We start from the raw sequence: 26,255 nt of genomic DNA, 5'->3' as shown, positions 1-26,255 counted from the left end.
ACGCATCATGCAAGCCTCCCGAGGCTGATCAAATGCACGCCTGCCCAGGTTGTGGCGTGGAAGGGGAGGAAGTGTATGAGAGGGGGCGTCCCCTCAGGACTGCACATCTAGATGCCCCTCATCCCCCTCCCCCCCCCTCCCCCCCCCTACCTAGCCCTCTCCTCCTCTCATTTTCCTGGAGATGTCTATCCCCTCCCTTCCTGCCCCCCCCCCTCTCTCCTTCCCCGTCTTTTCCTCTCGCTGAAACACCACCACGGCAGAAGAGTATCTGGGCAAAGTGTTTGTGACAAATGTGGCTCCTTTCCTCCGCGATTGCGAGCGCACGGCCGTCGTCTTCGGCTGCTTCCTCGTCATCGATGGGCAGCAGTGGTGACACACCGCTGCCGTTGGAGAGGCGCCTTATTCGTGTGGACAAGGCGGACATTAGCCGAGTCACAGCAGAGGATATTCAGCGAGTGAGAGCCAACCTCACAAACGACGCACTCGCTGCCTCGTTGCAGGTGCTGGTGGAGACAAATCGGTTTGCCGACGTCCTCGCCTCCGCATCGCCCTCGGCGTGGGCAGAGGCAGCGGCGGGGGTAACGGAGGTGCAAAGGGGTTTGTGTGGCAGTCTGATGCGAGACCGCATGATTCTCCTGTACAATATTTTGCCGTTTGTATCGGACAAGTTCCTCGCGGCTATGGGTGAGTCCTACATGGCCGGCCAGTAGTGCCTCTTGCTCCTGACTGCCCGCCTCCCCCCCCCCTACCGCCCCCAAAAAACTTTCTTTTGTACAACTGAGCGAACGCAAACGCCGAGGTGACCGAGTCCTGAGTTCTATTGAAGGAGAAGGTGTTCTCCTACACATGCAGTGCCCGTCCGTATCGCGCCTGTGGGTGTAGCCGAAAGGTCGACTACGTGGCCCCCTCCCTACTTTTTCCCCCGTGAGGCCTGGGGGAGGAGGAGGGGGGGGGGCGCAGTGAGTGAGTGAAAATATGGTCATGTGCTCCATCATCGTCTCCCACTCCTTCTCCCCCCCCCCCCCCCCCGCCGCCGCCTTCACCCTCTTCCTGGTTCCGGTGTGGGCAACACCCTTTGCGTCACTCACTTCTGGCTTTGGCGCCTTCACTGGTTCTCTTCTTATCTCCCTCAGCAATACTCCCTCCCCATCCTCTCCCCTCCTCGAAAAAAAAAGGGATAGACGCAAGCTCCAGCGGGGCACTACACTGCCGCCTCACCCTGGGATATCTTCATCCCTCCACTCGTTCCCCCTGTTAAAGGGCATCCACAAAAAAAAACTGTTTATGTTTGTGGGCACTTGTGAGGGAACACCTTTCCTCACCCCCTTCTATATTGCCTCTTGTAGACATGTCCGATGCTTCGGCGGCTCCGTCGTCGTCGACCACACCCTCTGCGACGCTTACCCTTCGCGATTACATGCTGCATCAGCGTGTGTTGCAGCAGCTTCTGCGGTCGCAGCCGGTGTGGCTGCTCGACACCGTGCTTGACTTGAGGTATCGCGCACGGATCCGGCTCTCTCTCACACCGCATCCGCAGCTGTACTTCACAGAAGATGTCGCGAATGAATGTTTTCGCACCGAGGTGGACGGACAGTTGAGTTTGACCTGTGGCACACCCAAGCAGCGTGGCGCTGTGTGTCAAGCATCTGCAGTGGAGGATACATATCCCGTTGTGCCTCTCACACCCGCGTGCAGCATCGAGCCGATAGCGGTGACGGGTGAGAGCGCCGACAGTGGCCTACGCCTTTGCGTTGCGCCTGCCGCTGCGTGCGGTGCCACCGCGTCAGCTGACTCGATTTCGTTTCTCATTCTCTCTGCTTCGACAGAGGCTGGCATCGCCCCCGCCTCAGCCTGGGTGGCAGTGCTGCGCCGTCTTTGTCGACTGTCAAGTGCGCCGCGACGCGAGAATGACGCCATTGACTTGACGCAGCGAGAGGGAACCAATGGACAGTCAGGGCTGGTGTCTTGTCACATGGATCCGGTTTCGACCGACTGGAGCCGCGCAGCCGCTTTAGGAGCGATCAGCGACGCTGAGGAGGCGTGGCCGACTGGGAAGCCAAACTCAGGGCCCCGCAGCGCTGCTGCCTCGTCCGCGTCGTTCGTGCGGGCTTCCCCCATATGTTCCCCAGCGCATCTGCTCACTGGCGCGCTTCTCGACCGGGATGTGGAGGAAGATAGACAGCAGCTGCAGCACCTCACCGCAGCCCTGCGAGCCCGAACTCGCGAAGCGGATGCCCTCAAGGCGCAGCTGCGACGAGTGACTTCAAGAGTGCCGTCTCCTGTTTCCGTAGGAGTTGACCTGACGCCCCTCATCACAGATGCCGCAGTTGACAGAAGGACTGTGGCCGTCTCGTCGGCGGAGGTCTCTGGCAAGGAATCTGAGCGACCCCCTACGATGGCACACGTGAGCACCGGGCTCGTGCCGGCTGTGCAGGGCTTTCTATCTCTGCGCACCGAGACATCTTCAGAGGAAGATGAGGATAACGACGGTGATGACGGCGACGAGGCGGAAGAGAGTGTATCAGGCGGGAGGGGCACTTCTAGGGCACTGCGCAACGGCCTCAGAGACAGCGTCAGCGGTGCCTCCTTCGACCTCTCCGTGGACTCAGCACGGCCACAGGCGCCACGTAGCGGCCACGTTTGCAACCTCGGCTGCCTTGGCCCTACTTGCGGCGATGAGGAGGCGCTTCGCATGTACAAAGCTATACACGGTGGTCGCGGTAGTAGCAGCAGTTCCTGTAGCGGTAGCTGCTCCTCCACCTCACCCATCTCAAGCGCCGCCTCAGTCGATATGATGCCGCTCCCTAAATGAGGCTGCGCAGCGCGGACCCCCTCTCTCCCCTCCTCTCTCCCCCCTCTCAAAAAAAAAAAAAACGGCAAAGCGGGTACTGGCACGCGTTGTGGTGCCTGTTGCGAGAACATACACACACATATGCCCAGCTGTTTTTATGCCAAGGGTTATGATAGGAGGAAAACGTGGGTGCTGCCACTCTTAACGTCTCTCTGTGTGTGTTTCATGCACAGACGGCAGCCTGTATTCGCATCGAGTCCTCACGCTCCGCACAACGGTATTGTGTGTGTGCCTGTGCGCCAAAGAAGAGGGGGTGGGGGTCATGCGCACGCCCCCCCCCCCCGGTCCTCAATAATGATCTACATTTTTTTCGGTGTCAGCGATCTCGGGGTCGACTTGAATAACCACCGTCTCGACGCCCTGCTGTACTGTTGCGCTCCACGGGCGACTACCATTTCTCAGCATATATACGCAGCTGCGCGTGGGACTGTCGTGCACCTTCGCCTCACCAGCGTCTGTCTCTTGTTCCTCACTCGTGTGACCCGCAGATCACCGCCTGTGACTCTCCTTGATCTGACCATTCAAGCACACCCGTACATCATCACTCCCCCCCCCTCCCTCCCTCCCTCCCTCTGTCAGCTTGGGTCTCTCTCTGCAGTTTTCGTCCCTCGTACACGCATCCTTCAACCCTTTCTGTTGCTGTGATTCTTGTCGTGGGCGTGGATTGGGCTCGCACAGACGCTGACGTGTATGCATATATGTATTACATCGACCCCCACCTCTTCCCCTTTCCCCTCGAGTTGACACACTCTGCTCATGAGTAGCTCACCGAGTCAAGTCGAGAGGGAGGGGCAAATCCCGTTGGTTTGGCGTGTGCGCCTGATTGACACCGAGATGCCTTGCGCTCTCAACCCCTCCCCCTCCCCCTCCCCCTCCCTCCTCTCCTTCCTTCGCCGCCGTACATATATGTAGGGTTCTCACCATTGTGAGTGAGTCCATCATTCCTTCACGCTCACCTTCATATCCGTGGCTCTTGTTGCTGTTGCACTCCCTCCACGTACACACACACACACACACACACACACAGACACCCCCCCCCCCAAAAAAAAAAAAAACATGCTCAGCCACTCCGTCATCGTTGTACTGATCGTCTTCGCGATTTGGTACGCCCTGCTGCGCTGGCGCCTGGCGCCTGTGAAATTTATGCGGGCGTGGTTTCTGTTGGTCAACATCATAACGGTTCTTCCGGTGTCGGCGTTGACGAAGGTGATTGTACAGCTGCGCTGCTTCGGTGTGCCGGTGTATTACGTTCAGCGACTGTGTATCCTACCACTGGTGATGGCATTCCGCATGGTGTGGTGGCTCAACCCGCAGATTCGCATGCACCTTCGCTATGACCGGGATGAGGCGGGAAAGTTGCTCTCAAGTAAGGATTTTGGCGCCCATGGTGTCGCGTACATCACGAACCACGCCTCCTTCTGGGACGTGTACATGTTCATTGGACTGACACCGCTCCGCCAAATCCTCAACACACGCACGATGATGAAGTCGTCGCTGCGCCAGATCCCCATTTTCGGGGGCATCTTCGACCGCGTCGGGCACTTCCCTGTGTACTTCAAGTCGGATTCAGACGGCAACTTCGAGGTGGATAAGGAGCGCCAGGCGCAGGTGCAGGAGAGCGCCGACGCCCACCTCGCCAACGGCGGCAGCCTCGCCATCTTCCCCGAGGGTGCCATCAACAAGCATCCGCGGGTTCTGCAGACATTTCGCTATGGCACTTTTCACACCATCTTCAAGCACCGCATGGAGACCTACTACATGGTGCACACCGGCGCGGAGAAGACGTGGCCGCGCTGGACAATGATTGGCGGCATGCCTGCAGACCTGTACATCCGCGTTGGCCGCTTCGCTATCGACTTTGACCACGAGGACAGCAAGGGGGTCGCACGGCGGATGCAGCAGCACATGCAAAAGGTGTACAACGAAATTATCGCAGAGACAGAAGGTCAAGGGGCTGTCAGTGCCGAGGCAAAGGCAATGGAGTCGGGGTTGCCTGCCCCGACGCAGCCCGGGCAGAACTAACAGGGGAGATGGCCTTGGGGGGGGGGGGGGGGGGAGGGGAGGGGCGGCGGTGGAGGAATCGTTTGTCCACAGCAAAGCAGTGGGTCGTGTAGTTGCAAAGAACTAGCGGATGGGAATGCGTTCTGTTTCTCAGGGGGGGGAGGGGGAAGGAGACCGAGCTGACACACAATGAAAGCGCGCGACGTGGGTGTAGCTCGGTGGGTGCCTCGATGTCTATGAACACTTACTCGCTTTTACTTGGTCGCTCCGCCGCCGCCTCCCTCCCCTGCTTTCCGAAACCGGTCTCTGGCACCTGCTTGCCATCGTCTAAGACTGCTTGGCGTACGCGTCGAACACAAATGGGGGCTAGCGCTAGCGATTTTTCTGTTGCGTCTTGGAGCGTTGGAAAGCGCAGCGGATGAAGGAATTTTTGAGGAGGGGATGAATGGGGACTCTCCCCTCTCTCCACACACACACACACACCACCACCACCACCACCTCAACCTCCTGCAGCCGAACGTCTATATATCCCCGTAAAAAAAAATGACGTAGGACAACAGCTTCATCAACCGTGTGGTTTTTTTTGTGTTGGGCGCGGTTCTCTCAGTCGCGCAGAAGCAAATGTGGCAACTCCCCAGTGGTGGGTCGGGATGATCCAGAGTACACATATATGTCGGCCCCCCTCCCCCCTCCCCCCTCGGCTTTCCACTATGAAAAGGTTCTGCATCTTCTTTTCACTCTTCTCTTTAGATTGCCTCCCTTCCCCAAACGCCGCTTCTTTGGCGGTCGACTTAGCGGAACGCGCTCCATCACCACCACTTTCTTGCTCCCCCCCCCTTCTTCTCCTTGTGCTGCTTTACTTGGTAGTGCCGCGTCATGGTCTCATCCAACAGCGTCGCGCCGCCGGAGCCGGTCAGAGGGTCCTGCTGCCAGCACAACTGGCCGCTCGTGTTTCTCATCACGTCGTTTATTGTCACTCTCTTTGCTTTCGTGGGTATCATCCTTGGATTCGTCAAGATTATCTTTGCTCCAAACATCGTGTTGCTCAATGTGTATTGCCTCATCTTCTGTCTTCTGGGCTTATCCGCAGAGCTTCGGCAGTTCTCACTCTTCCGCCGCGTGGTGTATACTTGGATGAAGTACTTCTACTTCCTTGTCCACTACCGCCAGCGGGGCATCTTTTACATTTTTTTTGGTTTCTTGTTGATTGGCACCGGCGCTATCGAGATCATCTCCGGGGCCTTGGCGATCGCGCTGGGTGCACTGATGCTTGTGGTCAGCACCGTCGTGAGTTTGCCTAAGTTCGAGGATCCGGAGGAAGAAAGACGCGTTCGAGAAGAATATCAGTTTTACTACGGCGGCGGCGGCGGCGACGCATCGACCGGGGCAGCACCGGCTCCATCTTCCCCAGCCGCTAACATTGGCGTGCCGGGCGACACTTCCACTGTGCCGGCAACCACTAACAAGAACCAACCCCAAACAGTGGCGAAGCCCCCTCGGGCGCTCCCCGCCGCCGCCGCCGCCGCCGCCCCCGCCGTGGCTTCATCGTCTGGTGGCGCTAACCTCTACCGCGAGTATAACTTTGGCGAGTCGGTGGCCAGGGAGGAGGAGGAGGAGGAGGCGTTCAGCTACGCGGGGTCACACGCCAACCCGTACGAAAACGAATATGTCTTCCAGAATAGTGATGCCAAAACGCTCACCTCCCTCAAAGACTCTTCCGCCCCTTGACCCCCATTGCTGCCAAGGGGGGGGGGGGGGGGGGGCGTTACATGCAGTGAAAAATAAGAGCGTGGTAGTGTGGTGTGGTGTGGTGTGGTGTGGTGTGGTGTGGTGTGGTGTGGTGTGGTGTGGTGTGGTGTGGTGTAGTGGGGTGGGGGGGAGAGGGGGAGGGAGAGCATGCAGAGAAGCTCCCCGGGAGCTATTTGAACGACCACCGCTAGAGGGAAGATGTGTGTTACGTTAGGCGGAAAGAAAAAGGGGGGAGGGTGGTAGGAGTGAGGAAGAGGTCACCTCTCTCCCTCCCCCCTCCCTCCGCCCCGACGCCTCCCCCTCCCCCCTCTCACCCTTTTGGACTTCACATGTGTATGTATAGACATATATGCTTGTATGTATGCCGGCGTGTGCCAATACTCATCTGTGGCGTGCAGAGATGCTGTCTTTGTTGTTGTTGTTGTTCTGTGAGTACTCGTCTGTACGCGATCATTGTGGACATCTCTCGCAAGCAAACGGGAAGACTGTATCGGTTGTGTTGTTGGGATGACGTGTGGTATCACCGTATGTACGTGCATGAGTCGACGTGACAAGGTTTTTTTTTTTGCATGCCGTTTTTTTTTTCTCTTTTCCCTATCCCCCCTAGAACTTGCAGGTGTGCGGGCGGCATCTTCCCTCGCACTTCCCCATTATGGCTCTTCTTCAGCGCATGCACATGCGGCGACCGCCTGATTGTCTTGGCGATACACCGGCGTTTCACGGACGTCCTCGACTGTGTGCGTGTGTCTGTTTGTGTCATGATAGTTAGCGAACGACTTTAATAATTGTTTTGCGTAGAAATCAAAGCGGGCGTGGGAGAGTGGAAGGGGGGAGGGGGGGAGGGAGGGGCACATTACCGTTACCGACACACAAACAACCACCGCATAGAAGAGTAGGTGCTCGTCTCTTCGACCCTCTGCTTCCAGTGCCCCCAAAAAGACATGCAGAGCGACCGAAACGCCCACGTGTCATTGCCAGCGGGGAGATGCCGCAGTGCTCCATTCACTTTTGTAGTGACACGTGCACCACACGCACGGAGGCGCGCCCACACTGTCACACACAGATCCACAAAATCACATCGTCCCTTTCTCCTGTGTTTTGTCCACCGTTTTTTTTCCGCAACTCTTCTCCCCCCCGTCCCCACCCCTTCTTTGCCCCATACCCACCGGATAAAGTCTGGTGTCCCTTGGCTTTCCCCCACCCGGTGCCAGCACACCCAAACGGCTCCGCACACTCCGCAGCAGCAAGCAGAAAGAGAGAGGGCACACGGTGTGTCCTCCTCTCCCCCCTCCTCTGTTTCCCTCATATGTACATGCAAGGTGTAACAGCACCTCGGCAATCTATTGAGGCTCATGGGCAACGAGGATGGACCCCCACCGGCACATGACGCACACAAGCGCCCGCGTCGGGCGACGCAAGTGCGCGCAGCGAGCGGTGCCAATGCCCCCGCTGCCTCGGTAAAGTCGGCACGGTCTAAGCGCCGTATTGATCCACGTTTTGACCCTATGTTCGGACGCGCAGACACCCGCCTCTTTGAGCAGAATTACGGCTTCTTGCGAGAGTCGGAGGCGAAGGAGGAGGCGGAGCGCCGCTTTCGCATCAAATGTCTCAAGTGTGTTCTTCGTCGGTGCGAGTTGGAAGAGGCGGGCGAGGACCTCGACGAGTACGACCTGTCTGACTACGAGCAGGAGGTCTTTGGAGAGGATCATCAGCGCGAGCTGCGAGAGATGAAGCTCACCCCGCCACAGAGGCTCTACACCGAACTTGAGCAGCTCCAACGAGCCTCGCAGCTATACATCTCCAAGACCCGCGATGCCTCCGTCAAGGACCGGCAATCAAAAGTAAGGAAGGAGCTTCTGCGGAAGGAGGTTGCCGCGGTAAAGACGGGCACAAAAGCTCGGCCACACTTTCCGAAGCGGGCCGAGGTAAAACGCGCTATAATGGCTGACACATTCTCGCGGCTTAATGAGAAGGGTGGCCAGGGTGCAGTGGATCGCTACGTGATACGCAAGCGCAAAAAATGACCCGACTGAATACAGGGAACAACAGGAGGAGCAGGAGGAAGGTTGTGGTGAGGCAAACCCAACCAAGAGAAGGCTGCTGCTGCTGCTGCTGCTGCGACGTGAATTGAAATTCTCGAGTCACACCACGTATTTCTTCGCTCCCCCTTCCTCCCCCTCCCCCTCCCCCTCCCGCCTTTCCCTTTCACCGCCACCACCACCACCTTCACGACCTGGCACACACGCATAGGGGGGCACCGATAAGCACACACATGAGGAGTGTTCATTTGTGCAAGTATGTCCACAATCGATGCTTGAATGACGGCTCGTCTGTGTTCCCGACTCTCTCCTGCCTCTGTGTAGAGGTTGTAGACTCCGGCGACGTGCCTCCACTACACTTTCTTCCTCCGCCTACCGTAGTGGCTGGCTGACCTCCTCGTGCATGCCCAAACGCCTTCGCCTCAATCTCCGCCACGCGTCGGTTCAACTCTTTCACACTACGCAGAGAGAGGCGAGCAGACGCGCGTGAACAGCGAGCAAGCACACCGCGCCACCACGACCACCTCCATTACCGCCCCGCCTCCCCTCCACTCCTGCACTCTCCCCCTTTTTTGCTTTTCTGGCGGTCGGCGCATCGCATTCACTCACATTTGTGTACTCACATGTACGGGGGCCGGTCCTAATACCAAACCGGTGCCTTCCCTGGGAGCCTCCCACCCCCCTCCCTCCTTTCCTATCGGCGAACGCCCATCCGAGCCTGGCCAGTTGCAGCTTGGCAGCCCTTTGTCGAGCAGGCATCTTGTAGAAAACAGGCGTGTGAACACGAGTCGACTCACTCCATTCGCCTTGCTTGGTGTGTGTGTATGCACGCGCGCGCGTGCGCTTGAGCGTCGCTGCTGGACGCCAAGTCTGGCTGCTGGCAACACTAATATAGCCGAAAACTTTACCTTGTGGAGTCACCGACAAGGGGTGGTGGTGGTGTGTTGGTCGGCACTCAAATGCCAACCGACGAATTCGGGAGTGCGGTGTGCGGGCCACCGCCCCCACACCAGGGGAGCATACTGGGGTGGTTTTGGCAAACGCTGCGCGAGACAGCGAACCCGAACACAATGCACACCGAGGACTTAACACCTGCAGAGCTCGAGAGGCAAGCCGGCTTCGAGAGCCTAGACTACCATAGGTCTTATTCGGAGATGTACGTCACTTACTTGCGTGAACACCATAAAAGTCGGCAGCGTCACTACACGCGTGATAACGCGGCGGTCACGTCACCAGGCGTGCAGGGGGAGGGCGCCATTTTGACCGAGGTGGGCACTGAAGGGGCGGAGCGCACGTACAACAACACCGGCTCACCGCTCAGCAATATGAAGGAGAATTTTTCCTGCATCCAAATGGACACGACGGAGCTCCACGTCACACTACGTTGGCTTCTACACGTCCTCATTGCCCTCTCTGTTGGTGTAGTCGCAACGGTTGTGTCGTACGCCGTCGACATCATCGAGGCTTACCAAGCCGGGATGCTGTATCGCATCATGACGAGCCAGTCGTACTGCTTTATCGGTATTCTTCAGGGATTCTTCTTTACGGTTCTGGGCTCTGTTGGGCTTCTGGCGATGGCAGCTGCTGCCGTAGTCTACTTCGAACCTGCCGCATCAGGCGGCGGCATCCCCGATGTGATGGCGTACCTCAATGGGGTACACCTCCGCAAAGCCATGAACCTCCGCACCTTCATCGCAAAATCCATTTCGTGCATCTGCGCTGTCGCAAGTGGACTCCCCGTGGGGCTGGAGGCGCCCCTCATCCACCTCGGCGCCATCATCGGTGCAGGTGTGACGCAGGGCCGCAGTCGCACTCTGGGATTCCAAACGTCGCTGTTCCAGGCCTTTCGGAATAACAAAGATCGCCGCGACTTCATCACTGCTGGTGCGGCATGTGGTGTGTCTGTCGCCTTTGGTGCTCCTATTGGCGGCCTGCTCTTCGTCATGGAGGAGGTGAGCAGCTTTTGGGATCAAAGCTCCAGTGGCCAGATCTTCCTCGCCACTATGCTGTGCTTCACTTTTAGCACAGTGATCAACTCCATCGTTGAGGACCGGCGGCTGCTGGGCTGGGTCTCAAACGCGGCTGCTGTTCTGTTCGAGATCAACTTGACCATACCACTGAACCTTGTATCCATAATTCCTTCGCTATTTCTTGGCGTCATTATCGGGTCTTTGGCTGCCTTCTTTACGAAGGCAAACCTTATCCTCGTCAAATGGCGGCGCCGCATGTTACGGCCATACAGGCTCCGTCGCTTCCTCGAGCCAGTTGTGATTGGCGCCGTCTTCTCGACATCGATGTACGTGCTCTCCCTTCTCTCGCCCTGCGCTGAACACTACGATGTACGCAGCCTCAACGAGACGGTGTACCAGTGGGGCACGGAGGAAGCTGGGCGTCTGTTCAACAACACCTGCCGCTCGCCACAGACGTACTCACCCCTCGGTACGCTCAACATGGCTTCCGGCAAAAACACGATACGGCACCTCTTCTCACGGCAAACGGCCGGAGAGTTCCCGGTGATGACGTTGGTTGTGTACTTTCTCATCTACTTCGCCTTTGCTTGCGTGGCCAGTGGCACTTCGGTCTCGGGGGGACTCGTCGTACCCAGCCTCGTGCTCGGCGCCACTTTTGGCCGCTTGTTTGGCCTGCTCATGTTCAAGTTCGGTGCCACGAAAATCTCTGGCGTGCCGCGCGGCTACGCGGCCGCCCATGCGTGGATGGACCCCGGCGTTTTCGCTCTCATCGGCGCGGGTGCCTTCCTCGCCGGCACCTCGCGAATGTCCATGGCGATTTGCGTCATCATGGTTGAACTCTCTGCGGAGCTGCACTACCTGCTGCCTGTCATGGTGGCGATCGTCATGGCCAAGACAACAGCAGACTGGCTGTGCGAACCCCTCTACCACCAGATGCTTCACATGGACTGCGTACCTTACCTCCCACCTAACATTGTAAAGCCTGAGTTTGAGCAACTGACGTCGGCAGACGTTATGGCGTGTGAGGTGGTGACGCTGCGGGTGCGTGAGCGCACAGAGGTGGTGCTGGCCGCGCTGCGCGACAGCACCCATCATGCCTTTCCTGTCGTACAGCCCGTCTCCATTGACGATGCCTTCACAGACGCGAGTGGCAAAAATGTCACGTCTGCACCAGCACAGCGTTTTGACGGGTCCTTACCGACAAGGCGTGATGGTACGAAGGCCTCGGCCAGTGATGCCAGCGCACTACCACCCGTTGAAGCGACTAGCACGCTGGGGCCTTGCTCTGCGAAGATCCCATCCACAGTGGCTCCGACGGTGGCGCGCGTGCGCTACAAGTTTGTCGGCCTCGTCACTCGGGAGGATCTTCAGGTGTACTTGAGCCTTCTCGAGCTGCGAGAGTACGACGACAGCGACGACTTCGGTGGTCGTCCTGCGCAAGGTGGAATGGTCACTCGTCCTCTCACATGGAGACAGTGGGTGTGGCAGAAGAGCCGACTCTTTTTGAGGGCTTCGGACCGCTACGAGTCGGTGCGTACGCGCACGCCGGACGGTGTTCCGTGCCGAATGGTGGACGTGCATGTCGAGGATGCCTCCCTTATTGGTGACAACAACCTTCCAGGGGTTCTTGAGCTTTCGCCCATCGTGAACCGCAGCCCGTGGGTGATCCCCCCCTTCTTCAACTTGAAAATGGTGTATCAAGCATTCCGCATAATGGGTTTGCGGCACATGGTGGTGGTTGACGGTGACACTGTAGCTGGAGTGATCACCCGAAAGGACTTGCTTGTCCACTCACTGCGGCAGAAGATGAGGGATCTTGGCGCGCGGCTGGCGACGGTGGGCTCGGTTGCGCCGTCGCTGCCACCAAGTTACACCAGCCGCAAGATGCTGAGCGACCCGCTGCAGAGTTGCCTCAACGAGCATGCCGGAGACGCAATGGGTAGTGTGCAGGCGGCGCAGCCAGTGACCTATGCCAACGACTGGTTTGCGACACCAACTTATCGATTCGTCTCTGGCACCAACAGGAGTGCTGCTTCCCCGGCGTCCGAGTTCCCACGGACACTCATCCCGATTTTTGCAGGTACCGGGGGGCCAGCAGGGCATTCTTCTTCTACTGCTGCGTCGTCTGCTGCTGCCACTGCTGCTGCCCCGGCTGGCGAGGTTTCCTCGCCACTAAGTATTCTTTTTGGTGTCGCCGAACCGCCTCCGACAGTGGGCTGCCCAGCGCTCCCAGGTTCCCTTGTCCATAACACGGCAACGGTAGCGCCTCCGCATGCCACACCGCAACAGCTCTCTTCTGCGGCAGGCTATACGATGGTGAGGGGCGGGGGCGCCAGCGTCCCGGCAGGCGGCGAAGAGGGGTCTAGTGGGGTAGCGGGGGCTCTCGCGAACGAGGCGCGCGCGCCGTCGATGCCGTGGACGCCGCATTTGCCACCTCCGGCAGATGCAGCACAGTTGTTCGACTTGGATGCACTGCATTCACTTGGCGGGGCGTCGTGAGTACACAAGGCGTGTGCACGCCTGTGTGCATCTATTTAGCTTGTTTGTGCATTGCGTTGCTGTCGTTGAGAAGTCGTACCATCGCCCTCACTCAAGGCTGCCTTTTTCCCCCTCCTTGACGGCATACTTTTTTGAGTCTGTTTATGAGGTGGATGTGGCCGACCTTGTGTGTGTTCTCTCTCTCTTACCGGCTCGATTCATTGATGTTTGCTAGCCGATGCCAGTGACAGCGATTGCCACGACGTCCATAGCGGTGTGTCCCCCCAGCACCCGCACGTGGTTTCTACGTTCAGCTCGAGTGCAATGGTGTGGTCGCCTCACCTCATCTCGCTTCCTTTCCTCTCTCCCTCCCCCTTATTCTCTTCTCCCACCGGGTTCTTGCTTCCCCCGGGTGAAAACGAATGAGTGTTGGGAAGAAATACATCAGTAGATACACAAACCGACTGAGCAGCCGGGCGCACCCCTCCCCCCCTCCCCCCTCCCCACACGCACACACACACACACACAAAAGTGCCGCTGCCGCGAAGACCCTCAAACGTATTTATTATCACCCTGTCCCCACCTCCTACATGCCGAGGCGTGGCTCTCGCTTGTGCATTTCAGCGGACATATTTGTGTCTCAGTTTTGTTGGATTCTGCGTTGCTCCTCCTCCCCTCCCCCTCTCGCGCCCCCCACCCCCCTCCCCCACTCGCCTCTCCCTGATATACCCTTCTCGCTCCTGTCAAACGCGTGCATCTGTCCACATCGACACCCCCGATCAAGAGAAGACTCCATTCGCATCGAGTGAGAGGGGCACGCCCGTCCGTGACAATAACACACACACAGTTTCGATTGGTCTCTCCTCCTATTTTGAACTTCGTTCCTCAGCCCTCCAGGCCATTTGCACACCCACACACGTGTATTGCAAGCATCACGGCAACGTCGTGTACGGTTGCTCAGCTCCGTCCCGCTTGTGCGTTTTTTCGGGGGGCGCTCGAGTCTCCTCCCCTCCCCTCTCCTCCCGTCCCTTTTTTTTATTCTTGACCCCTGGGAGTAGACTAAAATGCCATCGAACGCCGAGCTCGATGCGAAGCTCACAGAGCTGCTTCGCGTCATGGTGAGTCGTCTGCCGAACAACAAGACGCTGCCGACAGCAGTCGTCCAGCAACTTCTGTGCAGCAGGTACGGTGATACGTATCCAGAGCCGTATGTGGCGAACCACGCAACTTTTATTAGTGACACCATAAAAACGCTAATGGCCCAGAAGGAAAGGGCAGTGGCGCCTGCGGCTACGACGACGACGAACGGTGCCTGCCATGAGGGCAGTGAGGAGGAGGACGATGATGATGATGACAGTAGCGCATCGGACGAAGACGACTCGGATGAGGAGGAAGAGGAGGACGAGGAGGACGACGAAGAAGATGAGGAGGCGTCCGGCTCTGAAGACGACGACGACGACTCGGATAGCCAAGATGATGAAAGCGAGGAAAACCACGACGAGACAGAGGGGCCGGAGAAAAAAAGGGTGCGTGGGGAGGTGGTGGATGGGATAGCGTCAAAGGAGCAACGGGCGTCTGCGGCAGGCCCCTCGACGGTGTCTGTTGCCGAGCGCTGTAAAGCCATGGCAGAATGCCTGCGCAAGCTTAGCTATCGCGTCCGGGCCCCCACCGCTGAGGAGACCCTGGAGGAGTACCTGCAGCAGTTTCTGATTGCCGAGTTCGAGAAGCACAACATGGACCCAGACAAATACAGCAAGTCGGACATCAAGCGCTACCGCATCAAGCGCGAAGTGGATCTACTTCAGCAAGACGGAGCGAGCCTCACCTTGGACCGCCGCAACCGTGCCGGTCGCGGCTTCGGCAACGTTGCTGCCAGCAAGGAGGAAGGCGACAGCGCCTCTCAAGCCGCCCCGTCTCTGTCGGCCGCGTCGGCTCGGCAAACCTCGATGTTTCTCGACGATGATTAAAAGCGTGCAGATTCGGGGGGGGGCACTCTCTGACACGCGCACACACACACACAAGGCACAGCCAACCAGTCGCCTCTTTTTCCCTCTCTCCCCCTTTTTGCCTCTCCGCTCTACCTCCGACCCTGTCGTGTCCCCTGTGCTTTTTTTCTTTCTCGACTCTCCGGAGCCTCCATATAAGTTTCGGTGCCGCCGCCGAGACGGCGCCTGTGTGTAAGTGATTTGAGGTCGGATTGTGTGCCGGCAGCTGAACGGCACGTCCTTTCCGCGCAACGCTGTGGAGGGGGGTGCCCTTGAAAAATTTTTGTTTCTCGATAAATCGACCTCGTTGCTCATTTACCTCATAGACAATCTAATATCCCCCCTCCTCTCCCTCTCCCCGCTCTCCCCCCCCCCCCCCCGGCATACATGAATGAAACCAATACAGAGATCCTGGTTGTTGCTGTGCACATGCGCGCGCAGAAAGGAGCGCATTTAAAGGAGGGGGGGGGGTGGAGTGCTCTGCGTGTGTGTATGTATGTGGTGCACACGCCAACGACGTTTGTCGTTCCATCGGCATCTCATATATTCGGTAAGTGTAGGCGCCATCTGGCCCTCCCTTCAGTCCGAGACTCTTCGTCCTCACCCCTTCACTCTGGAGCTTCTCTTCGCTCACGTGTGGTGACACAAATGTTTGATGCGTGCACATCCCCATCCATGTAGACGGTGCCCCAAGGGACGCGCCACCTCGTGTAGCGCTCACATGAGGATGCTGAGAGTGTTTGCGGTTGTCCACCGACTGAGCGCACCGCCACCCCACCTCTCACGACGGTCCCCTTTTTTTCATTTTTACTTTTGATGCCACATGCACAGCCACCCCATCCTCACACGAACGCCTCCACGTAGATCATCTCTGGAAAAAAGAGCGTAGTGTTTGGCTGGACGCGCGCGATTCCTTGCGGTGGCGTCACCTTTGTCAGTGAGCCACGTTTTTCTTTTTTTTTTCACACACACACACTCACCTACAGATACATACATATACATACATACCTATAGAATACATATATGTTTATACTCTGGACTACTCAAGCAGGCACCCACTCGGACACCTCTTCACCATCGATCTCAGCAGGCGATTTCACTGCTGCCAGCCCCCCTATTCCCTCCCCCTCCCCCTCCCCCCCCCCCCCCCCCACAGACACACACTCACACACTTCTTCCCACATATCGCATGTCGCAGAGCGATGACAGCTGCGCTGTGCCCGGCCAGCTGCCACGAATCACCAGTGCCGCTAATGAGCTCGCCGATGGCAACGAAAATGGCTATGGGCTCCTCACCGCTAGGGAAGACGCACGGACGATGCAGCCGGGCAGCTCTGGAAGATATCGGCTCTCTATGGTGGCATCCCTGTCTGGGCTTCCTGTCGCCTCTCAGCACGGTGTCTGCAGCCACCTTAGCCCCCGCAATGATGCGAACGCCGACTTGTGCGAGACGCGTCAAACACAAGAGCTCGGGGACGACTTCTTTGCCCTCTATACGTCCCAGGCAGAAGCTGCATCTCCAAGTGATTGCCATGGCGGTTGCGGTGTGACTGTCTCGGGTGCGGGCATCTCTGCGAGAACGACCGAGTCTAACAACTGCGCCGAACCTGTCCCCCTCAGCGACTTGGAGGATGAAGGCGCTGACCCTGACAACGATGTCGGCGTGGAGAGCGAGGTGCGGGTGGGTCGAACTGACGGTCATCACGCGCAGCGGTCGCACTACATGCCGGTTACTACCGAGGACTTGGAGGAGGAAGATGTCATTGCTGATTCCGCGGAGTCGGCGGCGATTGCGGCGGCACCGGCACCTGATCAGTCCACGGACGGACTCAAAGGTGAAGCTCAACCATCGCTAGGCCACACGTGCACCACATCACCAACTTGCAGACAGTGTTCCCCTGAGTATTGGCCTCACCCTCACCCCCCGCCCCCTCGGTCTGCACTCTCGCATCCGCGCCAGACGCGCGTGGCTTTCCACACCCAGCGCTACGGCGCCTTCATCAAGGCTTACTTGGGTCTCTCAGACGTGGAGGTGGAACAGGCACAGCGACGTGGACGTGGCATCTGCATGATTGGAGTACGTAAGGCGCCTCCGTCGAGCTCGCACGTGGCATCGAGCGCCTCGTACGCTACCCCCTACTCCCCAACCTCGGCAGCGGCAGCCGGCAACGTGCATCTCCCCACGTTCCACCGACACTCACATCACGGATTTGGCGAGCCGGTGAAGCTGCAGCGAGCGTTTTTGCGTCACTCCGTCCTGGCGGTGGAGGGCGACGCCGTGTTCAGCGAGCTGATTGACCGAGCGGAGGTGCTGTACGCGGTCGAGCAGCAGCGGCTGGATGCGGCGTGGAAGGCATACGCCCACAAGGCCGGAGTTGCGGAGGAGAGCGTAGTAGAGGCAGTCGCTCCAACGGCCGCACCCGGTGCCCCTGCACAGCGTCCACTGTATCCGCAGTTCCGCAAGCTACCACGGGTGACAGAGCCGTATTTGCGCCCGAACGCGCGCTGCATCGCCCTTCACTACGGCCTGCCGGACAGGGAAACACCTGCCAACGGCGAGGGCAGTGCTGGCATAGCGTCCCTCCAGCGGGACGGAAACCCCAATGCAGAAAGGAGAGCACACGCGCACTGCACACTCGGTGAGTCACCGAGCGTCAACCCGTATCCCCGCGCATCGCTGATGGCTGTCGTGTGCACTACGCGGGTGGAGGAGGGTGAAGAGATTTATGTCTCGCTGGAGTCGTACTACCGCTGCCTGGACGAGACTGCGTGGTACCGCCGCTGCTACAGCGAGCTGAACAAGCGGTGTGGGTGCCCTGATGGTGCTGCAGAGCCACGCATGGCGGTGGCCGACCCTGCTAAAGATGACGATGGTACGATTGTGGGCACCGCTTGCCAAAGCGACCTGATCGGCGATGTCTACACGGGTGTTAAGCGCTTTCTCCAGTGGCCGACTGACCTAGCCTTCTATCACGGTGTGGGAAGACGGCACGCGAGCAACGTTGCGGAGGCCGCCTTTCCTTTCACGCTGGTCGACCTGGGTCCGGCACCGGAGCTCGGGGACAATCAAAAAGGCGTCGTCGCCTCCGCGTGGCTGCCGTACGCCACGTGCCTCTTGTACTGTGGCCCCTCAGTGGCCACACGCAAGGTGGAGCGCCTGGTCACGGAGCGTGCGCTGCGCGGCTCTTGCGCGACTGACACGAGCACCATCAGCACTGCCAAGGACGAGGCGCAAACTCATGAAGAGGGAAACGAGGAAGATCTCTCCTTTGTTACCGACGACACCTACGCGCTGGGGCTTGGGCGCCATGGCGTGTGCTTTGGCCAGGGCCTCACACGCTACATCAATCACCGCTACAACACGTCTCGCTTCGGCAACGTGGAGTTGTGCTCGGTGATACTCTCCGTGCCCAGCGAATTTGGAACTGCGCAGAGGACGACAAAGACGACGACGACGACGACGACGACCGCCACCACCACCACCGCTAACGCCGCTGGCACGGAGAAGCTGAGGGGCGCGGGCGAGGCGCTTGCTGCAAAGTCCGGTGGCGCGAGTGGAGCGCCATCCTTGACGGCTGAGGAGCGTGCACGGGTGGTGCGCGCCGTGGTGGCAAAGCGGTCCCGCCATCGAGGTGGCGCGCGCAGGGCCAGAAAGGAGACGACCGCCACGGTCACAGAGGTGAATGCCGCAGTCGCCGTCCCTGCCCCGGGTGTGGAAGGTGGTTCTGCTGCTCTTTCCGCAAAGCCGAAGCGACGGCCGCCACGGCGCCGCGCGCCGTGCCTTTTCCTGGAAGAGCGCAGCTTCTTTGTGACAGTACCCTTCTTCTTGGTGACTACTGATATCCCCCCTGGCACGCCACTGTTGGCGTGGTCCTACGGCGAGGATTACGACGCTAAACTGGAGCGACAGGCAGTGGCTGAGGGCCACCTTGTGCCCTACGCCGATGCCGTCCTTCTGAACAAGCGTCTCGCAGCGGCAGCGACAACCTCGACATCGCCCACATCCGCTGCAGGTTGTCGGCTCCAGCGCTACAACGGTGACTACCGTTTTGCAGTCGGTGTGGGCGATGTTGTTTGGCGCCGGCGGCCTCTGCGTCGTCTTGGTCTGCCACTTTCCTTCACGGACTTTACCTGCGGCTACGACGTTGTGGATGATGCGTACGTGCCCCCCCCTGAAGATGACCTTTTTGTGGTTGTGCAAACGCTGCGGTCAAGCGTTGAGAGGGTCCTGCTACGACCACTGCAGCGCATCCCCCTCACGAGTCGGCAGCTCGGTGCCCTTTTGAGGGAGCAGCATCGAGACGACTACGTGTCTCCACACGCCCCGAGTCGCACACAGCCAAGCCTGCAGGAGAAGCGGCGCCGAAGCGGCCGCCCACCCTCTGCGAAGACCAAGCGGCGGCAAAAAGCGGCGTTTGCTGACGACTTGGCCGCGCACTGGGCGGTGTTTCGACTGACGGACATCGGCGCCTTGGCACCCGCACCTTTCGCTGCGACATCGTTCTGCCTCACACCGCAAGCTCTATCTCGCTACGAGGAGGCGCTGCGGACGTGTGTGGTGGCTACGACTGATTCAGTGGGGCTGCTGCTCATGGACATCGACTACAGCGCCGTATACTCTGCGCCAAACAGTAGCGGCGAATGGAGCGACACCGGAGCGGCGCGCTCGATCACGTGCAGCCCGCAGGAATGCGCGACGCGAAGCGCGCCGGGAGGCCGACGCGGGACCACCGCCACGCCAATGATTGGCCGCGGTGTCGAAACCGAGACACACCGTATGATTCTCGTGAACCTGGACGACCTGCGCTACGCCACATCTCTGGTGAGGACGTCGCCAGAGCGGGGGGCAGCTGTGCCAGCGCTCTGTAACGGTCTGCTGTGGCCTCTCTACTGCTTATAAACGCAGCCACGCAGTGCAGATGCACTGGCTTTCTGGTGCGCTGGACAATGTTTGCCTCGCATGTCTCTGGAAATCGCGCATGGCTGCCGGGCCGTCTGTCTGTGTGTGTGTGTGTGTGTGTGTGCATACATGCCTGCGCGAACGAAATCCCCCTCTTTCCTCCCTCCACCCACCCCCGCCTCACATCTGCTTTGTAGCACCTTCAAGAAAAATAACAATAACCGCAAGAAAAAAAACGCGCCGCACATCGCCACACTCCGTACGTGTGTCTGTGTAGAGCACTTGGGTGCGTCGGGTGTGACCCTCCTCCTCCTCCTCACCCCCCTCCCCCCCTACTTCCCCCCCCCCTCCTTTCACACAACCAATCCGCGCCTTGCAGTCTTTTTTTTTTTCAGGGGGCGAGAGGGGCCTGTGCATCATCAGCGGGTGCCCACACGTGCATGGGTGGGTCCATGAGTGGCCTCTGGCTTCACACTGAGAATCATTGCCGCACCGCCTCTCAACTCTCCTTCCGTTCTTTTCTGCCCCCCCCCCCCTCCCTACCCTCCCTATCCTTTGCCCCCCACCCAAGAATGGACTCTGGGGTGCCATGGTACTGCCGCTACGGCGTCCATGGAGACATCGCCAAGGTGGTGAATGTGGACGGCACTGTCGTCTACCGCACTCGTGAGCGACAGTGCGACTGCACACCACCGCGACCATGTGCACTTGCCTCGCACATGGCGTCTTCCAGCCCACATCCCCTGTCATGGCAGGAGCGGCCTGCCGGCTCACTTGTCGCACCGCCGCAAATGCGTGAGCGTGATCGCGTCGTTAGTACTGGTCGCGCGTACCCGTCGCTGGCAAGGCAAGCTGCTCATGCGCCATTGTCCGCTGGTGGAGAAACTTTTACCTATGCCAAGATGCCTCACCCGCACCTCAAGGTTGTGGTTCCGCCGCTGGGCTTGGACAGCGCTGTTGGCGACTTCTTTGCGGGGTATGTGTCGTCCACATTGAATGATGCCGCTGCGGGTTTGCCGTCCATCCCGGTCATTCGAGCCCAATCCGCCCAGGCAAGGGTAGCGCCGTTCACAGCAAACGACAACCCGCCCGCTCCTGCATTCGCACCTCTTGGCGTAGGTGGATGCGTGGATTCACTGCCCGTAAACATTCCTCCCGTGCCACCACCGGCGCCCCCCTTGGAGCTGCAGTCTGCTCCATCCACTGAGCGACTCGGTGGACCCCCGCCGGCGAGCGGAGCTGGTCCTCCACTACCTACTCAGCCCCCACTGCCGCAGCCGAGTCTCTTCTCGCCACTGAGACCGCCGCCGGCAGGATCTCTTGCCGTACCCTCTTCACCACGCGCTTTTGAAGGTTGGGCTGTCGACCGGCTTGGCAGCTTTGTGTACTGCCCGATGTGTGGCCAGCGTGTCGCAGCCTCATCAGGCAATACGGGTGCGGTGCAGTACGCACCTGCGACATGTCTGATGAGGCCACACATCGCACCCTGTGATTCGCACAAGGCCCATCCTCAAGGGGATGCCTCGGTAGGTCCCTCCTGTCTATTCTGTGGCGCTTGCAAGCAGGCACCCACGAATTGGACCGAATCTGCCCTGATGCCGCCGACGCTGCCATCACCACCGCAAGAACAGCAGCAGCAACAGCCGCAACAGCAGCAGCAGCAGCAGCCTGTGAACCCCACTGGGGGTCACACAACCGATGCTCGCACAAACTGCGAGGCGGGTGTTCATGAAACGCGCTTGCCTGTCGCCGGGGGTGAAAATGCGGCTGCTGCTGCTGCTGCTGCGCCGGCGGCAGAGTCAGCAGCACGAGCACTGCCACCACAATCGGAGCCGGCCCCAGCCGCATCTGCGCCCGTAGACCTTCACCTTGCGGAGGACATGCGCGCCGTGGACTTGCTGATATCGCAGTTGCTGCGCAATGCGGCTGAGAATGGTGGGAAGGTGCGGCCGCCGTGCGGGTTACCACAGTGTCGCCTGTGTGACCCGTCCCTGTTCGTCGCGACAGCACCGTCAGGCAGCCCCTCGCCGGTAGGGGGGCACCCTCTATGGCACTGCGGGTGTGGAGGAGCAGGGCCTGTCATGTGCGGCAGCCCAGCCGTAACCATCATCCACCATCACTACGCAAAGTAGTCTGCCCCCACACACCCCACTCCTCGCGGCTTTCCTTTATACCGGACCGCTTTTCTTTTTTTTTTTGTGTGTGTGAGGTACTCTTCGTTTTCACGATAGTATCACCTCACGACTACCATTACTACTAGATCGATCCTTTTTTTTCGCGTGGTGTGAGTATGCCTGGGATTGTGAAGGAAGAGGGGGTGAGGAGACGAGCGACGTGTACTCTGTGTGTGTGGCCTGCGAGGGAAGGAGGAGGGGAGGGGACGAGAGGGGAAGATAGAACATCCGTTGAAGTCGTGAATTGTCGCTCTTGGGAGTTCTACATCCTCCTTTACCCCCCTCTCCTCTCTCCCTCCCTTCACCCCCCTCCCTCCCCCCGCTCCAATCATACAGGTATAACTTTTCCTCTGCGTGTCCTCCTAGACTACACTCTGCTCATTTTGAATAGTGTTCCGCCTTTTATTTGTTGTTGTCAGACTCGTTTGTGTGTGTATATATATATCGGTTGGGACGGCCACACAGTTGTGTTTCTTTTTCGTTTTCTCTCCCCCCCCCGGACACTCCACTTTCTCACCTGCAGGGTACCCCCACCATCGCATCACCATGTACTTCCCACGTCATCAATACGTACTGGGCATCGCATCGTGTCTTTCGCTGCATGTTTCACGTTGCCTGCTCGTCATTCATGCCTGTGCCTTTTATGTCTTGTGAAACGCGAGTTTAAAAAAAAAGAAAGGAAACCCGCATATGTATGTGTGCGTGTGTCGCCATGCAGGTGCATTACGGACTTCCACATGAGATTGCAAACAGGTGTGGGTACGGACATTGACATGGCGGGACGGGAGCGGGTGGGGAGGGGTCACCTCATACCAATCAACTCTTTCCCCCCTTTTTTTTTCTTCAAACCCCCTTCATCGCTCATAGTCCAGCCTCCTCCCTCTCCCTCCCCCCCCTCTCGGCTCTCATCTCCGCTTGCCAACGCGCACTTACTCTTTCTCCTCTTCCTCATCCACCTCTCCAAATCTTTTTTTTTCGCAGCGCATCCACCTTTGGCGCACATCCACACACACACACACACAAAGTCAGGGGCACAACAACAACAACAAAATAATATCGATTTGCCCCACCCCCCCTTTTCAGTCAAAAATGCCGCTGGTGGCGGCACGCGACTACCGGGCCTCATGGGAAATCCCCTACGATTTTCATCCCCGCATTCGTGCTTACCCCGGCACGAAAAGCGTCGTACGCGCCTACATGGATGCACCACTTTTGACCGCGTCCGCTGCGGAGAAGACCACGACAGCACCGACGCCACAGCGGGGCAGGCGCGCACTGCGCCACAATCGTTTTGGCTCACGGATACCAGGGGCGGCGCCTGTTGTTGCGGCATCAGGACTGGGCGAGGGCGCCGTACAGCCAGCCGCAACAACAAGCGCCGTGCACTCCTCTCCCTCATCAGCCCAGGTGGCGCAGCCTTTGCCACAGTATTCCTCGCCCCCACAGCAACTTGCGGAAAGACCCTCTAGTAGTCCTCCGGAGCAGGGCTCGCACGTCTACCATGAAGTACCGACACTGCCGTTGAACAACACATCCGCACGGGTGCGTGTCGAGGAGCGCAGTGTCGGCGGTCAGTGCAACGCCGTGCAGCAAACACGCTCTCATGTGGTTCCGCTCTCCACCGGCTGCCGTGTTCCCCAGCGACCCGTCTGTGCAACGGTGGGGGTGGCGCGCCGCGTGCCATCGAAGTACCCTACAGAGCACCCTCGACAGAGTAGCGGGCCGCCGCCACCACCGAGCTCCTTGTCTGCCACCGCCTCAGCACCCCCAGCTACAGCAACAACGGCACCCTCTTTTCACACTGGCTATCATCAGAGAACAAAAGAGCGTTACTCCCTGCCGCCGTCCTATGGCACTCACTGCGCGCAATGGCGGCGGCACCCGGTGCCCATAATCCGCGTAGCTGATCGGTATGACAGCCCACCGCGGATGCGGGAGTACCGCCTCAATGCACGGCAGGTTCGACATGCGTCCCGCGCAAACTTTGTGAATGCGCTGCGCGGTTGCATCTCTAGGGGGGTTCAGGAGGTGATTCCCCAGCGCGTCACGGACGCCCTGATGGACACTCGAGACGCACACTGCTTTGATCCGTCAACACACAATTATAACGTCATGGTGACGAACGCCTTTCATGACAGTGTTGAGGAGCGGGCGGCGCGGCTACAGACCACAGAGAATCGCATGTGGGAGCGGATGATAGTGAATGTGGCTCCGTTAGAGATCGCGCATCAGCAAGTTGTAGAAGCTGGCGGGACGTCGGTGCTAGACAATGGCCACGTCACCTCACCGATTTACATATCCGCTGCTCCGGGGGCAACGGGCGCCTCTGCAGCAAACGCTGATGGCAGTTTCGCAGACGGCGACGACACGATGGCGGTGGTGGTGCGCCCATTCCCCGATGAGCTCCTCGGTGATTCAAAAGCGCTGCGGCTGGCTGAGGCGCAGCGACGATGGCCCAAAGGCCGCGAGTGGGACCGCCAGGTCGCCATTCAGCGTGCTGTAGGTGCCACGGCCCAGGAGGCTATTATCGACCTCGGCATCGATCCGCGGTATCGCCACCCAGGTGACCGCCCAGGTCGCCCACACTAGTAGTTGGTAGTCGTAGATGGGGCTGTGTGATATAGACAGATGTGCGCCTCTCTATGTGTGTGTGTGTGTCGCAGCGGCTGCCATCTTTCTCCTTCCGGGTTGGCTGAGCTGTACGTTGTTTCTTTTTTTTTTGCTCTGCCTTCTCCCCCCCCCTTTCCCACCTCCCGCCTACCCCCTCGGCCGTTTTTTTTTATGCTCGAGATCTGCTTTTGAATAACAACAAAAAAATGTGTGGCTGTCGCATACATCTTTGGGGGGGGGGGGGACAGGGGCAGGGGCAGGGGCAGGGGCAGGGGGTACAATCAGGCAAGGGCAAATGACAAGCGCGGTGGCAGCTCCCCCCTCCTCTTACACTCTCACACTATACTTGCGCCCCGCACGCCCACAGCTCGCTCACCCTCTCACCCAGAGATCCCCCCCAACTGCCACCACTCTAGAATGGCACGTGCATACTCTGTTGTACATGTACACATATGTATACCCGAGGAGACACACACACACACAAGATAACGTGGGTGGCGCTTTGGCAGACTTTTTTTTTTCATCAGTGTTCACCCTTCTAGAGTTTACGGACACACGTACAGGCAGAACACCTGCACGAGGAATAACGACGAGAGGGTCGATTCGACAGAAGAGGGTGAGCTGTCTTCCCTTGACTATTGGGTAGTCTTTTCAGGTAGATCGTGGGTTATGCAAGGGGATGCACATCAAGAGTAACGGCGTGTGTGTGTGTGTGTTGACCTCAGAGGGCTCTCTCCCCCCGATCCTCCACCTTCCATCTCCCGCAAACTCCCCCCCTTACTTTTTCTACACGCCCAGGTTCTCGTGGAAACTTTTCATCTCTTTCGCTCGTACACTTGCACTACCGGCATCATGTCTGACGTGGCCCAGGAGCAGCAAAATGTGGCGCCCTTGAAGGTGTTCTTCATCCTTGGCGGGCCAGGCTCGGGCAAAGGCACGAACTGTGAGCGGCTTGTAAAGGATTTTGGATACACCCACTTCAGCGCCGGCGAGCTGCTGCGCGAGGCAGCGCGCTCAGGTACCAGTGATGTCGCAAAGAGGATCGGTGAGATTATTCGCTCCGGCAACATCGTGCCGAGTGAAATCACCGTAGAGCTCCTTCGGCAAGCAATTGCCGACCACCCGAGTCCGGTCGGCTACATTATCGACGGCTTCCCTCGCAAGGAGGACCAAGCTCACATGTTCGAGGAAAAAGTCGCTAAGGCTGCGGGCATCATCTTCTACGACTGCAGTGACGCCACCATGGTGGAGCGCGTGCTCATGCGCAGCGCCAACACCGGCGAGAGGCGCGACGACGCGGCCGAAGAAACAATCCGAAACCGCTTGCGCGTAAACGTGCAGGAGTGCATGCCGGTCGTAGAGGCCTACAAAGCGAGCGGTCGCTGTCGCGTTATCGACGCGAGCCGCGACATCGACACCGTCTACGCTGAGACCAGGAAATATTTTATCGAGAAAGGTGAGAAGCCGTTGAACGTGTAGATTGTATGATGATGGACGT

At 58.9% G+C, this 26,255-nt stretch overlaps 10 protein-coding genes across 10 annotated transcripts; all 10 read left to right on the top strand.

The window, feature by feature from the left end:
* Positions 1-290: 290 nt before the first annotated feature.
* On the top strand, positions 291-710 carry JKF63_07295 (uncharacterized protein; the record flags this gene model as incomplete). Its single annotated transcript, XM_067903234.1, has 1 exon — positions 291-710. One exon carries the CDS (start codon positions 291-293, stop codon positions 708-710), a length of 420 nt encoding a protein of 139 aa, XP_067759789.1.
* A 638-nt stretch (positions 711-1,348) lies between these two features.
* On the top strand, positions 1,349-2,812 carry JKF63_07294 (uncharacterized protein; the record flags this gene model as incomplete). Its single annotated transcript, XM_067903233.1, has 1 exon — positions 1,349-2,812. One exon carries the CDS (start codon positions 1,349-1,351, stop codon positions 2,810-2,812), a length of 1,464 nt encoding a protein of 487 aa, XP_067759788.1.
* A 2,916-nt stretch (positions 2,813-5,728) lies between these two features.
* On the top strand, positions 5,729-6,580 carry JKF63_07292 (uncharacterized protein; the record flags this gene model as incomplete). Its single annotated transcript, XM_067903232.1, has 1 exon — positions 5,729-6,580. The coding sequence occupies one exon, from the start codon at positions 5,729-5,731 to the stop codon at positions 6,578-6,580; it is 852 nt and encodes a 283-aa protein (XP_067759787.1).
* A 1,373-nt stretch (positions 6,581-7,953) lies between these two features.
* On the top strand, positions 7,954-8,625 carry JKF63_07291 (uncharacterized protein; the record flags this gene model as incomplete). The annotated part of the gene is made up of 1 exon (XM_067903231.1): positions 7,954-8,625. The coding sequence occupies one exon, from the start codon at positions 7,954-7,956 to the stop codon at positions 8,623-8,625; it is 672 nt and encodes a 223-aa protein (XP_067759786.1).
* Positions 8,626-9,599: 974 nt separating this feature from the next.
* Positions 9,600-13,109, top strand: JKF63_07290 (uncharacterized protein; the record flags this gene model as incomplete). The annotated part of the gene is made up of 1 exon (XM_067903230.1): positions 9,600-13,109. One exon carries the CDS (start codon positions 9,600-9,602, stop codon positions 13,107-13,109), a length of 3,510 nt encoding a protein of 1,169 aa, XP_067759785.1.
* A 1,043-nt stretch (positions 13,110-14,152) lies between these two features.
* JKF63_07289 (uncharacterized protein) lies at positions 14,153-15,055 on the top strand (the record flags this gene model as incomplete). The annotated part of the gene is made up of 1 exon (XM_067903229.1): positions 14,153-15,055. One exon carries the CDS (start codon positions 14,153-14,155, stop codon positions 15,053-15,055), a length of 903 nt encoding a protein of 300 aa, XP_067759784.1.
* Positions 15,056-16,262: 1,207 nt separating this feature from the next.
* Positions 16,263-19,973, top strand: JKF63_07288 (uncharacterized protein; the record flags this gene model as incomplete). The annotated part of the gene is made up of 1 exon (XM_067903228.1): positions 16,263-19,973. The coding sequence occupies one exon, from the start codon at positions 16,263-16,265 to the stop codon at positions 19,971-19,973; it is 3,711 nt and encodes a 1,236-aa protein (XP_067759783.1).
* Positions 19,974-20,545: 572 nt separating this feature from the next.
* On the top strand, positions 20,546-22,105 carry JKF63_07287 (uncharacterized protein; the record flags this gene model as incomplete). The annotated part of the gene is made up of 3 exons (XM_067903227.1): positions 20,546-21,598; positions 21,629-21,695; positions 21,726-22,105. 3 exons carry the CDS (start codon positions 20,546-20,548, stop codon positions 22,103-22,105), a joined length of 1,500 nt encoding a protein of 499 aa, XP_067759782.1.
* A 1,131-nt stretch (positions 22,106-23,236) lies between these two features.
* On the top strand, positions 23,237-24,736 carry JKF63_07286 (uncharacterized protein; the record flags this gene model as incomplete). Its single annotated transcript, XM_067903226.1, has 1 exon — positions 23,237-24,736. The coding sequence occupies one exon, from the start codon at positions 23,237-23,239 to the stop codon at positions 24,734-24,736; it is 1,500 nt and encodes a 499-aa protein (XP_067759781.1).
* Positions 24,737-25,609: 873 nt separating this feature from the next.
* On the top strand, positions 25,610-26,236 carry JKF63_07285 (uncharacterized protein; the record flags this gene model as incomplete). The annotated part of the gene is made up of 1 exon (XM_067903225.1): positions 25,610-26,236. One exon carries the CDS (start codon positions 25,610-25,612, stop codon positions 26,234-26,236), a length of 627 nt encoding a protein of 208 aa, XP_067759780.1.
* Between the last annotated feature and the right edge of the window lie 19 nt (positions 26,237-26,255).

The sequence above is a fragment of the Porcisia hertigi genome, chromosome 4, assembly GCF_017918235.1.
Source record: "Porcisia hertigi strain C119 chromosome 4, whole genome shotgun sequence".
Lineage (NCBI taxonomy): Eukaryota > Euglenozoa > Kinetoplastea > Trypanosomatida > Trypanosomatidae > Porcisia > Porcisia hertigi.
Note: the sequence above shows the minus strand (reverse complement) of the source record. Positions and strands in the feature narration are given on the sequence as shown.